General features: G+C 53.4%; 1 protein-coding gene across 5 annotated transcripts in view; it reads left to right on the top strand.

Moving 5' to 3' along the window:
• TTLL11 (tubulin tyrosine ligase like 11) overlaps positions 1-13,454 on the top strand; it is a 237,035-nt gene extending 223,581 nt beyond the window's left edge. For all 5 annotated transcript variants that reach the window (XM_060608799.3, XM_078436524.2, XM_078436523.2 and 2 more), the window contains one exon: positions 12,615-13,454. In XM_060608799.3, coding sequence (XP_060464782.3) covers positions 12,615-12,907 — 293 coding nt within the window. In that variant the 3' untranslated portion in view covers positions 12,908-13,454. The remainder of the gene's footprint in view (positions 1-12,614) is intronic.
• The last annotated feature ends 1,381 nt before the right edge of the window (positions 13,455-14,835 follow it).

Genomic DNA, 14,835 nt, shown 5'->3' with positions numbered 1-14,835 from the left:
TTGCAGTGGCTCCGAGCAGGTTAAGGCATGTGGGTGTTGCTCTGAATGCTGGTGGCGAGGTGACAGCAGGATATGTGGCTTGGTTCGTGTTTTAAAAAGGTCATTCTGGCTGCTGTGTCAGAAGGGGCAGTGCTGGAAGCGGGGAGGCCAGTGAGGAGGTTGCTGTCGGTGGTGGAGAGGGATGGGAGCTGTGGGAGAGGAGTTTCAAAAATGGTTCTCCGACTTCTGGCTTGAGCACTGAGGTGGGTGGAGATAGTATTTATTGAAATGAGTAGGATTTAAAGCAAAGCTGGATGGAGAGGGACGACCAGGAGGTCCATTTCTAACAGGCTCTTTGAGATGCTAATGAGGTATCCCAGCAGCAAAAAAGCAGTGTGGCCGGGAGCTTGCGAAGGGAGGAGAGCCTTGATTCACGGAAGATATTTAAAGCCTAGGGAAGGAAGGACGGGAAGGGAGACCCGGGCCCAGGCGGAGAGCCTTGCAGGACCCCATGCCCTGCGAACCTGAGAGGAACCACCAGAACACCAGAGCCCCCCCACCCCACCCCACCACCGAGCCAGGACTTGCCAGAAGGATGCAAAGAAAAGCCAGAGAGCGGGCATCAGAGAAGTGGGGAGGACGCACTTCAAGGAGGGAGGCTTCCCCTCTGACCAACGCTGCAGCGAGAGCTGGGAAGGGGAACGGAAGGTGCCCGGTCTCTTGGCAGGAGCAGTTCGGGGGGAGGGGAGAGCTGATCCGGGAGCAGAGCTAGAAAGGTGAGATACAACGTCAAGGCAGCCTTTAATCAGTGCGAGAGCCTGGTATGTTTGGTGGCCGATGGGCGAGGTTCAGAAGCGGAGACACTGCTGAGCTGGGAGCACCAGGCACAGACTCCAAACCACCTACCTCTCCTCCCGCAATTCTCTGCTGCTCCCCCTGCCTTCTGACCCTGTCCCCTCCCCGAGCGTGAGCGCACGCGTGCACACACACACACACACACACACACACACACTCTTTCCTGTCCGCTCTGGCAGAGGAGGGCTTGCACACCTGTGTATCCACTTGGTGGCTGTTGGCCAGTGTTTGTGGACTTGAATCGAATCGCCCCGGCTCCTGGCATACAAACCTTCTAGAGCCAGGCCATCGTGGGGAAGAAGAGTTAGATTTGCGCCATGGAAAGGGACACCCGTGCAGGGCTTTGCTCAGTTGAGCTCCGATGGAGGCAGAGAGCTGGAGCACACGGTGAGAAAGGGTCTCCTGGGGAGGTGATGAGCACCCCACCGCTGGAGATGACCAAGTGGGGGTCAGATGCCTGTTGTTAGCAATGCCAGGAGGGCAACCGTGGCTCAGAATCTCACAGGGGAGCTTCAGTCGGATAGACGGTGCTAACAGCAGTTGTGCTAAGGTAACTTGTGGCTCCCTCCCTGCCTCTCTAAGTAAGCCTGATGCGGGGCGCAGAGTACCAAGGGGACAGATTCACAGCCCGGGTTTGAATCCCCACTCCACCTCCAGGCCACTGGACCCTGCCTGAATGTCTGTGCTTCTGTGCACCCCAGAAGCCTGCAGCGCCCAGATAACAAACAAAACCCAAGACAAAGACAGTTTTGCTGGTAAACAGCCAAAGGGTTATAAAGGCATCTATCCCCCAGACTTTCATTTTGAGGGTGAAATGAGAGGTGCCCCTCGAGAGCTGGCCGCAGGGCCTGGTACATATTGAGCACCACTCAGATTAGTTCTTACCCTTTTGAGTGTTACTGTCCTGTGGGGGCCTGGATTTCGTTATCTCTGAAATCCTTTCCAAGCCAGAGGTTTTGACCACTTGCTGCAGAATGTGTTGAGCCTCGGAAGGTTCTGCGGGAGCCATTAATCCCAGGAGAAACGTCTCGAGTGGCAGGAAGCGGTGACCAGTCCTATAGCCCATCTTCCCAGCCAGAGACTCAGGAACTTGTGTCTGCCAGTGGTGGAGTCGGGTGACGCTGGACGGGTCTGCGGTGGGACCTTGGGCCACTTTGCGCTGTGTGCCCTGTGCCTAACGAAATGATGGAAGTCCTGCTTGCTTTGGTTGTGTTCGTTATTTGGGTGTCCCAGGCTCCTGGCGATAATGGTTTTTCTGCAAGGTCTATCTATGGTTCCTTCCTGACACTTACTAATTTTTCCATCCAGACAAGGACAAAGGTGATAGTGGCTTGTTGCTGCTGTAACGCATAAATACAACGACTGGGTGTGTCCCATTCTGTTCTTGAGCTGGGTGGGGAGTGGCAGGAGGGAGGCTCTCTCTTCCCTGAAAGGATGGGCCTTCTGGAGGTCTCCATCTGGTTTGGGGAGAGACAGTGCAGAGCAGTGGTGGGAACCCTGGCATAGCCACTGTCCAACGGTGCGACTTTGGGTGGGTGGTGGGACCGCTCAGGGCTGCCACCAGGTTACATGAACGGGCAGGGAAAACGCACAGTGTGACTCCTAGTGGGCAGAACGCCCCCAATACGTGCAGCTTGTGATTTTTGTCGCTACCATTTTTTTTAAAACATTCAGAAGCCACCATCCCTCCCAATGCTCCCGGAGTCCCAAGAAATCACCCAGTTTGCCGCTCATTTTACCGAAGGAGAAACTGAGGCCTTGGAGAGGGGAGGTGACTGGTTCAAAGCCCCGCTGTACTCAGGGACAGCCGCCCTTCCGAGAACCCCGGTCTCCTGACCAACTGCACGATTTTTCCTGTCTGTAATCCCAGCCAGTCTGCTCATTTACTCCACAAACAACTGCTGAGCACCTGCTCACGGTCGCTGGAGATGGGGGCGAAGATGCCCTGGCCTCATGATAGTCTAGTGTGGAGACAAGCAGTCAGCTCCCCGCCATAAAAGAAGAAAATGAAGCCAATGTCACGGTGGCACCCTAGGAAAGTGTGGTGACGGCACAGAAACCTTGGATGGGGAGGTCACCGGAGGCTTCGGGTTATCAAGCACTGTGTTGGGCTTCCTCTGGGTGGTGCCGTGTAAAAGCCAGTTGGGGAAGATGTGACGTCCCCACTTTACAGACGCAGAAACGGAGACCCGCTGAGGGGAAACCCCTTGCTGAGGACGAGGCCGCGAGGCCATGGCAGAGCTGGACCCGGACCAGTGCATCTGTCCCCCAGTCACTGTCCCATGAGCCCAGTGCCGCCTCATGGGAGATGCTCCGGTCCTTTGAGACCCCAGCCCTGGCCCGGAGCGACTGCACTAATGTCTGGAGGGATTGTGCCGCAGCAAACAAGAGCCAGGCTTTAAGGTGCCCTAAGGATGTGGGGAACGCTTCCGGTGATTAACCACCTTGGAGTTGGTGAAGGCTTCACAGACAACCCTTGCGGGGAACATTCCACCGCGCAGATAGGAATCATTCAGCTAATTCCAGTCAAGATCGTTCAGCTTTATTTCCCACCAACATGTCCAGCCAGAAAGCGTGTATACTTACACGTTTGGAATTTCACTAGGAGACGGAAACATCTATTCTAGGTGGGTAATAAGAAAGATTTAAATCATGGGGAGACGGAAGGAACTGGCATGTAGCCGGCCTAGCCCAGCACACCAGCACCTTGGAATAGAATTATAGCAAGGAAGCTCAGGTATTTTCGAGAGGAAAAAAAATGTCTCCTATTCAGTCTGGGATAATATGCCTGGCTGTCAACAATGATTTGGATTTAATTATATCATCTATGCAAATGTATTCTGTAAACTGTAAAATAATACATAAATGTCAGATGTTAAGAAGATCGTCATGCAGGAGAAACAACGAGGTTTGGGCGTCAGGTAGGCATGGGTACAATGCTGTCTGGTCCCCCTCGCAGGCCACCTGGCCTCTCTGGGTCTGCACTCCTCAGCGACAGCGTCTCCTTGTGAACATCACCCTGAGAACCAGATGAGAAAACGGATATGCCTCGTAAGCTGGCGAGGCATTCTTGCTGTTTCCGTCCTGGAGCCCCAGAGTAGATGATGGGGTCATTGGAGGGCAGCCCCCAGCGCTTTCATTATGTCCTGTGCGCGAGGACCCCTCCCCAGGGTTGGGGGTGATGGGACTTTTGAGGCCAGAAGGAGCCCGTGGGCCCACCCTCGCCCACTGACCGACAGAATGAGGCCATGGTCCGTCAGGGGCCGCACCCCAGTAAGCAGGTGGCAGTCTCGGGTGGGAGACGTGTGTACGGCCACATCCAGAATGTTGCAAAGTCTGCTTTCTCCAGTGACATCCATCAACCCAAAATAAAGTTGGGGAAAACGCTCCACGGCTTATCTTCAGGCATGGGAGGCAGGTGGAGGATGCCTGTTTGCAGAGACTGGCAGATCCACACCTCCTTGCCGACAGCCAGCAGAGATGGATGGGGCCCGTCCCTCCCCCGGGGCCAGGTGGGCATTGTTCCTTCATTTCCTCCTTCTAAACGACCCGACGTAATGCTCCGACTTGGCCATCTCTTTGAAGGCCCTCGAAGCAGCCACAGAGTAAAGAAGTTTCGAGAATGGTTCTTGTGATCTGCCCCCTTCCAGCTGTGCGACTTTGGCAAGTCTCTGTGTAAAACGGGACTGATATTGACACCTGCTTTGAAGGGCTTCTGTGGGATTTAAGTTAATGCTCACGAAGCCTTTAGATCAGGGCCTGGCACATAACGAGGGCTCTATAATTATTAACTATTATGGTTTATTTTCATTACGTTTACGGTGACAGGTCGCTAAAGCAATGTTACCAAAGAGATGCCTCCAACTCCAAGTTTGAGCTGTGAGGGTTTTTCAGGCAGCTGGCGGAGGAGCTGGAAAGGGCGGGGGGAGGATTTCTTCTATTTCTCCTCAACGGCTCAGGTGATCTCAAAGACTTGGGCGGCGGTAGGAGAGTGTGTCCGGCTGCTGGATGAGCCATAAACAGAACCGAGAAGTTGGGGTGCTATGGAATTGTTAAAACCCCAACCCCCAATGTGACTGTATTAGGAGATGGGGCCTCTAAGGAAGTAACAGTTAAAATGAGGTCATAAGGCTGGGGCCCCGATCCGGAGAGACTGGTGTCCTTATAATAAGAGACCCCAGAGAGCTGGTTCAGTGTCTGTGCCACATGAGGACACAGCGAGAAGGCAGCCATATGCAGGCCAGGAAGAGAGCTCTCACCAGAACCGAAACCTGCTGGCAGCCTGATCTTGGACTTTCTACCTCCAGAATGGTGAGAAAGTAAATTTCTGTTGTTTAAACCCCCACCCTTCCCCCCAGACCATGGTCTTTTTGTTCTGGCAGCCGCAGCGGACAAAGACGGTGAAGGGAGGAGGGGTGGGCAGTGGGGTTTCGGAGGAGGACGTTTGTTCTGGGCATCCCCCATGGTTCATGATTGCCCACAGCAGGGCCAGCCCAGCACTAGGCTTCTTAACCTCTTTACTTCCCTGCCTCCTCGAGAGCCTTTAAGGAGATGGCCAAGACAGAGCGTTGGTTCCAAAGTTTCCCGATCACCCGTGGGTGCAGAGTCCCCAGCCCTGCGGGTACAAGTACAACTCCAGGGGCCTCATGGCCAACACACAGAATCTCCAGGAGACAGGAACAGGAGCCTGCATTTCTGGCAAGGTCCCCAGGTTATTTTATGCATAAAACGTTTAAAAACCATGGTCCTTGAGGGGAAGGCCAGTCCTCCCCTGGTGTTAGAGGTCCTCCTTCATGAGGGCTCTTGACTTGCCCTTAACATCCACGTCCAACCCAGCAGCAGCTCTCAGACCTGTTGCACTGCCCTCAGACTCTGTCTGGAATCTTATCACCCTTACTGCCTCTGTCACTACCGCTCTGGTCCAAGCCACCCACAGCCTTTGCTTGGACTGGGGCAGTAGCCCCTCGGGACCTCCTTGCTGTCCTTTCACATGTGCCCCGTCTCCCTGGTCTCAACACAGCAGCCGCACTGATCACGTCACTTCCCGTCTCCCCGGTGGCCTCCCGTCTTCCTCGGCATAGAACCCAAAGTCTGATCATGGTCCACAGGGCCCTCCGTGGCATGGCCTGTGAACCTTTCCAGCCTCATCTTCCTCAGCACAGCTAGAGAAGGGCAGGGCCTTGGCGAGGGCAACGGAGCTCTGCCCCACTTAGCGGTCAAGGGATGGTGCCGGGAGAGACGGGGGATGTGCGGTTTCTCGGAAACCAAGGAAACCGAGAGAGGACTAAATGCAAAGCTGGAACAATGTCATGGCTTTTTGGCTCCATCATCTGAGATTTTAAAAATAACTCCCTCAGAACGTCTTAAAAGGCAGACCTTCTTAGCCCCAAATCCAGCTTCTCAAAGCTCGGGGGCAGGTCCTTTTGCAAATAGGCCGCGTTTTGCAGATGAGTGTTCAGGGTGGAGTGTGGACAGACTGGACTCAGCAGTGAGGAGGAGGATGGGGAGGAAGGGATGGGTTCTCAAAGTGGGGTCCCTGGACCAGCAGCCTCAGAGGCACCTGAGCACGTGGTAGGAGTGCAACTCCTCAGAGCTTCTGAACCCGGAGCTCCGGGGGAGGGACCCGAAGTCTGTGTTTGCACGAGCCCTTCAGGGGACTCTAGACTTCTAGAGCCTCCGGTCTGGACCATCTTGGTCTCATGAGTCTGCACGGCTTCTAAGAGAAGGGTTCTCAGAGGGTCGTCTTTCCCTGTGCCCCTTGGCTTACCTTGCTGGCCTCAGGTGTAAAGTGGCAACAATAACACCTGCGTCACAAGATCGCTGAAAAGGTCACAGCCCATTCAAGGGGATTAAATGGCTCTTTATTGGTGCCTGCTGTGTGCCAGGCTGTGCTGGGCACTGAAGATGCAGAGAAGATTGGGGCAATGTCCCCGCCTCCAGGAGCACACAGTCCCACTGGGGAGACAGCCACGTACCCATGGATTTGTCCCAATACATAGGAGGAAACAAGGGGCGATCCCAACGAAGGGCCATTAGCTCTACCTGGGGATGGGCCAAGTGTAGCGTCCTAGACCTCCAGACATTAGAGGCTGGGTTGGGGTATTTTTAAGATTTTATATATATATATATATATATATTTTTTTTTTCCTAATTATTATCAACAATGAACATGCATTATCTTACTTGGAAAATACAGAAAAATAGAAAGAAAGATACAAAAATACCCTATAAGTCCCTCCCCCGCCCCCACACGGTGCTGTAAGTTGCTGGTGAATACCATTGTGTGCTTTTTGTTTTCCTTTGGAAGAAATATTTTGAAATACTCGCATGGCTCTAAAAACTTTTGCCGAGTTGCTTTTCAAAAGTCCCTAGCAATTTCACCATCAACTCACCGGTAGCGTTGTTTTACATTTTTTGTTAATGGGTGAGCAGTAGGCTTCAATGGCAGGTTTTCTCTCTTCCTTGCTAATGTATGTGAACTACCCATTCACGTGCTTTGTCCATTTGAGGACTCTGTAAGGCTTAAGTATTTTTAACATGAAATTAACTACCAAAACCAGACTTAACATTTAATGCCCCCCACCCCTGATTCCTAGGGTTTTATTGCAAAACAATAAATGCATCAGAAATAAAAACAGTGATGTGCCAAGTGCTTATGATCGTGCTTATGTTCTCATTAATAGTGAAGCAAATGTAACTAGCCTCGGTGTTCAACAGTGGGGGATATGGCGAAATGATATACAAAGTAAGATTTGATGGAATATTCTGCCACTATTAAAATAATGTTATGAAGGCTATAGAGCAACATACAAAAATGTTTACAATACCATTTTAAGCACAGTAACTACAAAGTTTTGTGCATGCTGTTATTACGAGTGAAAACACATCTTCTGTAGACAAAGAGTGGTTTGAAGGTCAGTTGCCAAGGACGCTTAGGTTCTAGAAAGCGGACATTCATGAGCTTGCCTTTGCTTTCTGTTGGCCTTCTCACTGTATGTAAGAAAGAGGGAGAGGGGCGCCTGGGTGGCTCAGTTGGTTAAGCTCAGGCTTATGATCTCGCGGCTCAGGCAATGATCTCGTGGTTCCTGAATTCGGCTCAGGCAATGATCTCGCGGTTCCTGAATTCGAGCCCCTCATCAGGCTCTGTGCTGACAGCTCGGAGCCTGGAGCCTGCTTGGGATTCTGTGTCTCCCTCTCTCTCTGCCCCTCCCCCAATCTTGAGCGCGCGCGCTCTCTCTTTCTCTCTCTCCAAAAGAATGAATGAAAGAAAATAAAGGAAAGAAGGAGAAAGCCCCAGAGGAAACATGTGGACTGTCAGTGAGGATCTGGAAAGGGCAGGGGAGGCCATCCGGGTGGGAACCCCAGCAGCCCTACCCCGGGAAGGCCACTTGGACTATCTGAAGTGCATTTCCTCCTCCTGTTTTCTTCCTCCCTCCACCCCTAGTCCCTCAGAACCCCACAAAGGCTCGATTCTCTGCAGCTCAGCAAATATCGAGCTGAGTCCGGCCGCCATTTCCTGGGCCAATTGATGAAATGAGGAGCAAGACACTCAGCCCCTCAAGGCGGCCATTGTGGGGACCGGCGACCCACATGTGCATGGTGTGCAGTGTGGGGTGTCCTTCTTCCCAACCCTCACTGGGTTTCTTTCTTATTTTGGTGCTGGTGATGGTAGTGCAGTTTGAGGTCTGGAGACCTGGGGTCCTAGTCCTGCTCATGCTGGGCCTCGATTCCACTCCCCTCTTCTGTAAAAGGAAGTTGCTAGACCAGGCTTTTGGATCGCGGGGAGGGATGGTGCTCGGCTGGGTATGAAGAGACAAGAGTCCCTTAGATGAGTCCCTTCTGGTGAGGGAGGTCTGTCAGGGCAGGGCTCTGAGCCTCCACCCACCTCACAGGATTGCGTTCGAGGAATAAAGCCAACAAACACACTCCACTATACAAAACAGGAATCCCCTGACTGGAGAATGTGCTCAGGCTGTACGAGGCATGGGACTCCGCCTCGGCTCGCTCTCCTCGGACCCCTTCCGTGCCCCCCGGCTCATGTCCCCTGGCCTTCCAGTCCCCTCTGGTCTAGTCCAGCTGCCCCTTCCCCACCTGTACTGCGGCAGGTGCCCGGGGCCATCACTGGGGCCACACGCCCCACCTCCTCCTCCTTCCTCCCAATTCTCGGCCCAGCCCACCCCTTCCGGCTCATCTCTGCCCATCAAAGCCCTACCCATTTTGCCCATTCCTTATTCCAGGAATGAGATTCAGGACCTGCAGTGCATGAGGCCGGTTCAAATCCATCCCAACCCTGCTGCCCTTATCAGCATGTAACCCGAGCTCAAGTTATTTGGTCTCTCTGGGCCTCTGTTTTCTCACAGGCACAATAAGAGTCGTAGTGGGGTCAGAGCACCCCGCACAGGAAGCCTGGTTCCTGCAAGAGTCAGTAATGTCCCTTACTCCTCACTCTGCTTCTATTTTCCTTGCATGCATATAAACTGTATCAAAGCAGAACGCGTATTCAGGAAGGTGGCATTGCATTTTCTTCAAAGCGATACATGCACATAACCTCAAATTCAAGTGGTAGCAAAGGGTTCACAGTGAGAAGCAGCTACCCCTGCCTCGCCTCTTTCCACCTCCTAGAATTTTCCATTGCACGTTTTAAAATTGGGTCCGTGACTTATTCATTCCATAATGGGAAGCCTGTGTTGCCCTCTCGACCCTCCTACCCATTTTGTCCACCCCACCGCCTCCGGCAGTCATCAGCTTATTTTCTGTATCTATAGGTCTCATTCTGCTTTTTGTTTGTTTATTCATTTTGTTTTGTTTTTAGATTCCGCAAAAAAATAAATAAATAAAATAAGGTATGTGTTTACTCGAGAAAATCAGGACATGTAGACAAACAAAAACAAAACCCAGTATAACACAGGATGTCTCCTTTCTCTTTTTAGAAGGTCTCCTTCCAGATGATTTAGTCATATTTTTCGCCCAAAAAAGGTCCTTTATATTTTTTCTGTGCATTACTGCTTCAATCGTAGCCTTATTAGTTTAATTAAGGGAAAGAAACTAATATTGGTTGAGTAAAACGCATTCAGTGCTTGCTACTCAGACTGTGCTCCAAAGAGCAGCCACGCGGGCACCACCAGGAAGCGTGTTGGGAATGCGGTGTCTCAGGCCCCACCCCGGAATCTGCATTTTGACAAGATCATGCATGGTAAATTTGTTTTTTAATGTTTACTTATTTTTGAGAGAGAGAGAGAGAGAGAGCACGAGCAGGGGAGGGGCAGAGAGAGAGGGAGAGAGAGAGAATCCGAAGCAGGCTCCGTGCTGTCAGCGCAAAGTCCAGTGTGGGGCTTGAACCCACGAATCGTGAGATCGTGACCTGAGCCCAAGTCAAATGCTCCACTGACTGAGCCATCCAGGCACCACAGTGTCATGTGCATTAAAGTGGGGGGAAGGGGTGTGTAGACCAGGGCGGCTCAAAGTTGCAATCCACGAACTGTTCTGTACAGTCCTGGACAAGAGGCTTTGAGCCAAAATGTAAACCAGTGCCGCTTCCTTTGTAGAGAAAGACTTGCTACAAAATACTGCCAGCTGAACTAAACAATGTGATTGATGAGGAGGGTGATTTATATTCTGGCCCAGGCTCCTTATCTTGTCAGAGACCGGGGACACACAGTTCCCGGACTCGGCACCCATCTGCCGTCCACACTTTGAGTAGCACTGTCGAGATCACACGGTTCTGGAATGGGAGGCTGGGGCTGCATTGGGTTTCTCTGGCTTTGGATCCTGGCCCCTTGCACCCTGCTTGGGTCTGACCCTCCCGCTGACTGTGACAGACGCACGTGCACGCATGCACAAATGCACACAGGTGCACACGCATGCATCCACGCTCACACTCTAGGAGAGCCCGGGCCCCTTGTCGGTGATTAGGAAACCCCTGTCTCTCGATTCAGACGGAAGCTCCCTTTTCCCTGTGTCTCTCTGCACGAGACCTCTGTTTGTATTAAGAAGGTTTTACGCCAGGGTCCCTGTTCCCTTTATCAGCTCCTCCTGTCAGGGCCCAACAGAGCCCTGGAGAGAGCATCTGGAGCCAAGAAAAGCTGAGCAAAAAAGCTTGGATGGATTCGGATGGAGACAAAGAAACAACTTTGCTCAGCTCAAGTTCCCAACACGAGAAGAGCTCTCAGATCCCAGGGTCCATCTATAATCCAGTATTTAAGCCTCCAGGCCAGGCTTCTGCCTGAGGACAGAAGCAGGGGAGCAAGGCCACTGGGAAGCTATGATTAGCAGAGGCAAAGCCAGCCTCCTCTAAAATGCCTGTGGCATTCCGTCCAGCCTGAGCGTCACCTTCCCTGAGGAGTCCAGGCAATCCCCTGACTTTGGGTCATGGGGTTCAGTTTTGCTTGGACATTGGAAAGACTCAGAACTTTGTATGTGGTACCACTTATTAAAAAAACTGGGAGTCAGGGGCACCTGGGCGGCTCAGTCGGTTGAGCTTCCGACTTTGGCTCAGGTCACAATCATGAATTACAGCCCTGCATTGAGCTCTGTGCTGACAGCTCAGAGCCTGGAGCCTGCCTCAGATTCTCTCCTTCTCTCTCTCTGCCCCTCCCCTGCTCGCACTCTCTCTCTCTCTCTCTCAAGATAAATAAACATTTAAAAAATCTTAAAAATACATAAATAAACTTAAAAAAAAAAAAGAATTGGGAGCCAGAGTTTGAATTTCCAGGCCACTATTCTCTGGCTGCGTGACCTTAGGGAAGTTACTCAGCCTCTCTGAATGTTGGTTTCCTCATCTGCAAAGCGGGGCATAATAACACTGATCTCAAAAAGGTGCTGTGAGGATTAGTGGCGATGTCTGTGAAGTACCTAGCACTAACCCATTTGTTCACTCATCCATTCATTCACTCACGTTGTATATTGAGCACTGGGCATCTGGCCCTGGGGGAGCAGAGGTGAGCTGGAGGTCCCAACTCAGCCGGGAAGAGAGAGGCTGTTGGAAGGACCACACAAATGAACACCGAACAGGCCGCCGTCGGCTGCAAAGGAAAGGGCTAGAAGCCCGTCCCAGCGGCCGCGTCTGATCTGGGGATCAGGGAAGCTTTTCCTGAGCGGGGGATTTTGAGCTCTGATCCCAACGATGAGTAGGAATTTATGAGGCAACGTAAGGGAAGAACGTTTCAGGGACATAGCGGGGGCTGCCATGACCTTCTAGAATATCATTTCGGGGAGAGAGAAGGGGTAGAGAGAAGTAAAATTTGCATACAGCAAAACGCACAAACCTTCAGGCACAGTGTGTGACAGGCCCCCACACCCACGTAACCAACACCTCTATCGATATGTAGGGCATCGCCGTCAGGGGTCTCTGAGGAGCAAACTTTCCCCGTTGTTATCGACGTCAGGGGCTGGGTTTTGACGTGAATGTTTTATGGTGGCACAGAGGGATGAGGCCTTGGGCCAGGCTGCGTATGAGCTCTGCCACCTCCTACCCGTGTGACTTTGCCCAGCGGGCTCCGCTTCTCTGAGACTCAGTTTCCTCATCTGTAAACCAATGCTAACTGAGCCTCCCCCACATGACTGATGAAGGGGTCGACTCCGCAGATGGTCGTGAACGCCCAGCTGGTGCCTGGCACAAGGTAGGCCCTCTGGGAGCTTAACCCAGAAACTAAAGTTCCTGGGACGGAAATGGTGGTGAGCAAGGAGCCCGGTGGCTGGAGCGGCGCCTTCCCCGGGCAGCGTGTGGGCCCCTTTGGCACACAACCCCCGCCCCCCCTTAACGCTGGTCTCTCTGTCCGCAGGAATGTGCTTGCAGGCCTTCGTGGAGGCTTTCTTCTACCTGGCTCAGAGGAAGTTCAAGACGCTGCCGCTCCACGAGCAGGTGGCCTCGCTGATCGACCTATGTGAATACCACCTGTCCCTGCTGGACGAAAAGCGCCTGGTGTGTGGCCGCAGCGGCCCGGCGGGGGGCCGGCCCCTGGACAGCGGCAGCCCCCCGGACGCCACCCCCTCGGCCCCGCCGGTGGAGGGCCACCCCCCGTCCTGCACAAACAGCGCCCCCAAGGCAGCGCATTCCGGACACGCTCTGTCCTGATGGCCACTCGATGCTGCCGATGAAGGGTAAGCCCTCCGGGGCCGAAGAGGACCCTCTGTGCTCCCCGCCTGTGGACGGAGGGCAGGCCGCGGAGAACCCCCGCGGGACAGCCCCCTGCCTGACATGCCGTCTCCATGTTCTGCTGAGCTGTGCTTTGAAACAGGCTGATGGCACCCGCCCGCCTTCCTCTCGGTGGTCCAACTATGTGTGAGTCATCGGTGGACATATGACATCCCAAACGCGACAGATGGCATCTTCTATTCTGGGCTCACAGGAAGCAGCCACCGGGGTAAAACTGTTGCGTTCGGGGCACGGGGCGCCAGCGATCCTGAGCCTGAGCTGCGGAGAGGAAAGAACTCGAGAGAGCTGAGACTTGGGTCTGCCGGGGCCTCCGAAAGAACACTGGTTAAATCCCGGGGACATCACGCTGATTTCCTGCCACCGTGCTGTGAAAACCGAGTGGAGCTAGTGTGTGGGCACGCCCGACTCTCCCATCCCGATCGTGTGCTCCCCGGGTGTAGTTAACAGACTGGCCTCATTTATTTCATTAGCTTGCCTGTCACTGTCATGTTCGGTTTGTTATTCATTAAGAACTAACCAAGAAGTAACTAGGTAAAGGCTCCTAGAGTCTCAGGGCTGACAGGAGCCTCAGAGGTCATTTTGTTTGATTTTGTTTGACCTCGACCCCAAAGCAGGAGTCCCAGGGTCCTGTGACGGCACCCCCTCACCCCACATGGATGAGGTGCCATCGCCTGGCCGGCAGGTGCCTGGCAGGCACTTGCCAGAGGGCCCCTGGGTGGGAGGAGGGGCTTCCGAGGGGAGGACAAGAAAACCCCCTTAAGGGCCGGTGTGAGGGGGAGCATGGTGTCAGAAGCTCAGGACAAGGGGCGCTCACACCCCCCCTTCCAAGAGACCCTTTCCTTGTCTCCATCTGTGTCCCCAGGCAAACCCCTTCTCAGAGGGGAAGGTTCAGAGGCAGCCAAAGGTGGCATTTTGGAAAACCAAGCCCCGCAGAACGCGCTCTGGGCTGCTTGGTGACAAGAGCCACCTGTAATGACCTTGTTTCCCAAGCAAAAAAAGCAGGACAGGTGGCCTAAGACGGGAGGGGTGGGAGGAACCTGATGCGCCCCTGCATAGGGACATTCTAGAGGTATCAGTCAGCTCGGGTAGTTTCGTAACACTGTTCCCATTTTCAGAGGAGCAAAGGCCGGCCTGGGGGGTCCCGTGGGAGAGTGAGGCTTGGTCCAGTTCTGTTGGTTGACCCCTGAGCCCCATTTCCTTTATGTCCCCTGGTGAGCGTGACTCAAGTTCCAATCGCCTCTGCTCCAGGTCTGCCTGCCCTCCCCAACCCCCCCCCCCCCCCCACCCCGGGGCCCTGCCCGCTCTCCTGCAGCCCTGTGACATGGGCCAGGACAATCAGTGATTCTAAATGGTCTGCTGTGAGAAGCAGACTTTGAAGGCCCCGTCCCCGCTCTTCGGTCCCCGTTATTGCCAGAGCAAATGGGCCTCGCAGTGAAGGAGTCTCTCACACGTGTTAGCAGCTGGGAGCAGCAAAGAGTCTTTTCAACACAGCTCTTTTTTTTTTTTTTTTTTTTTTCCAGAAAGCATTCACTTGCCAAAATGGAGTGCAGTTTTCAGTTCCAAAATCAACCAAACACATTGGACTGGGGGGGGGGGGGGGGGTGTTGGGAAACCGAGCCACATTGTTTGGGATGATTTGAGCATGTCGCTTCTCACAGTGAGGAATGTCCTGTCCCCACCCTTGCAGGTCACATGCAGGCAGGTGGCTCTGCTCAACCCTTCACTGTCTAGAAGGAGCCCCTCCTCTGCAGGCAGGGCCTGAGACCTGCACCCCACGGGGTGAATGTCGGGAAAATCAGGCCGCCATTTTACAAGAGGCCAGTAAGGGACAGACTGGGCCCTTTCTT

Source organism: Panthera onca, chromosome D4 (genome assembly GCF_046562875.1).
Source record: "Panthera onca isolate mPanOnc1 chromosome D4, mPanOnc1 haplotype 2, whole genome shotgun sequence".
Taxonomy (NCBI): domain Eukaryota; kingdom Metazoa; phylum Chordata; class Mammalia; order Carnivora; family Felidae; genus Panthera; species Panthera onca.
This window is presented reverse-complemented; position numbering and strand designations above follow the sequence as displayed.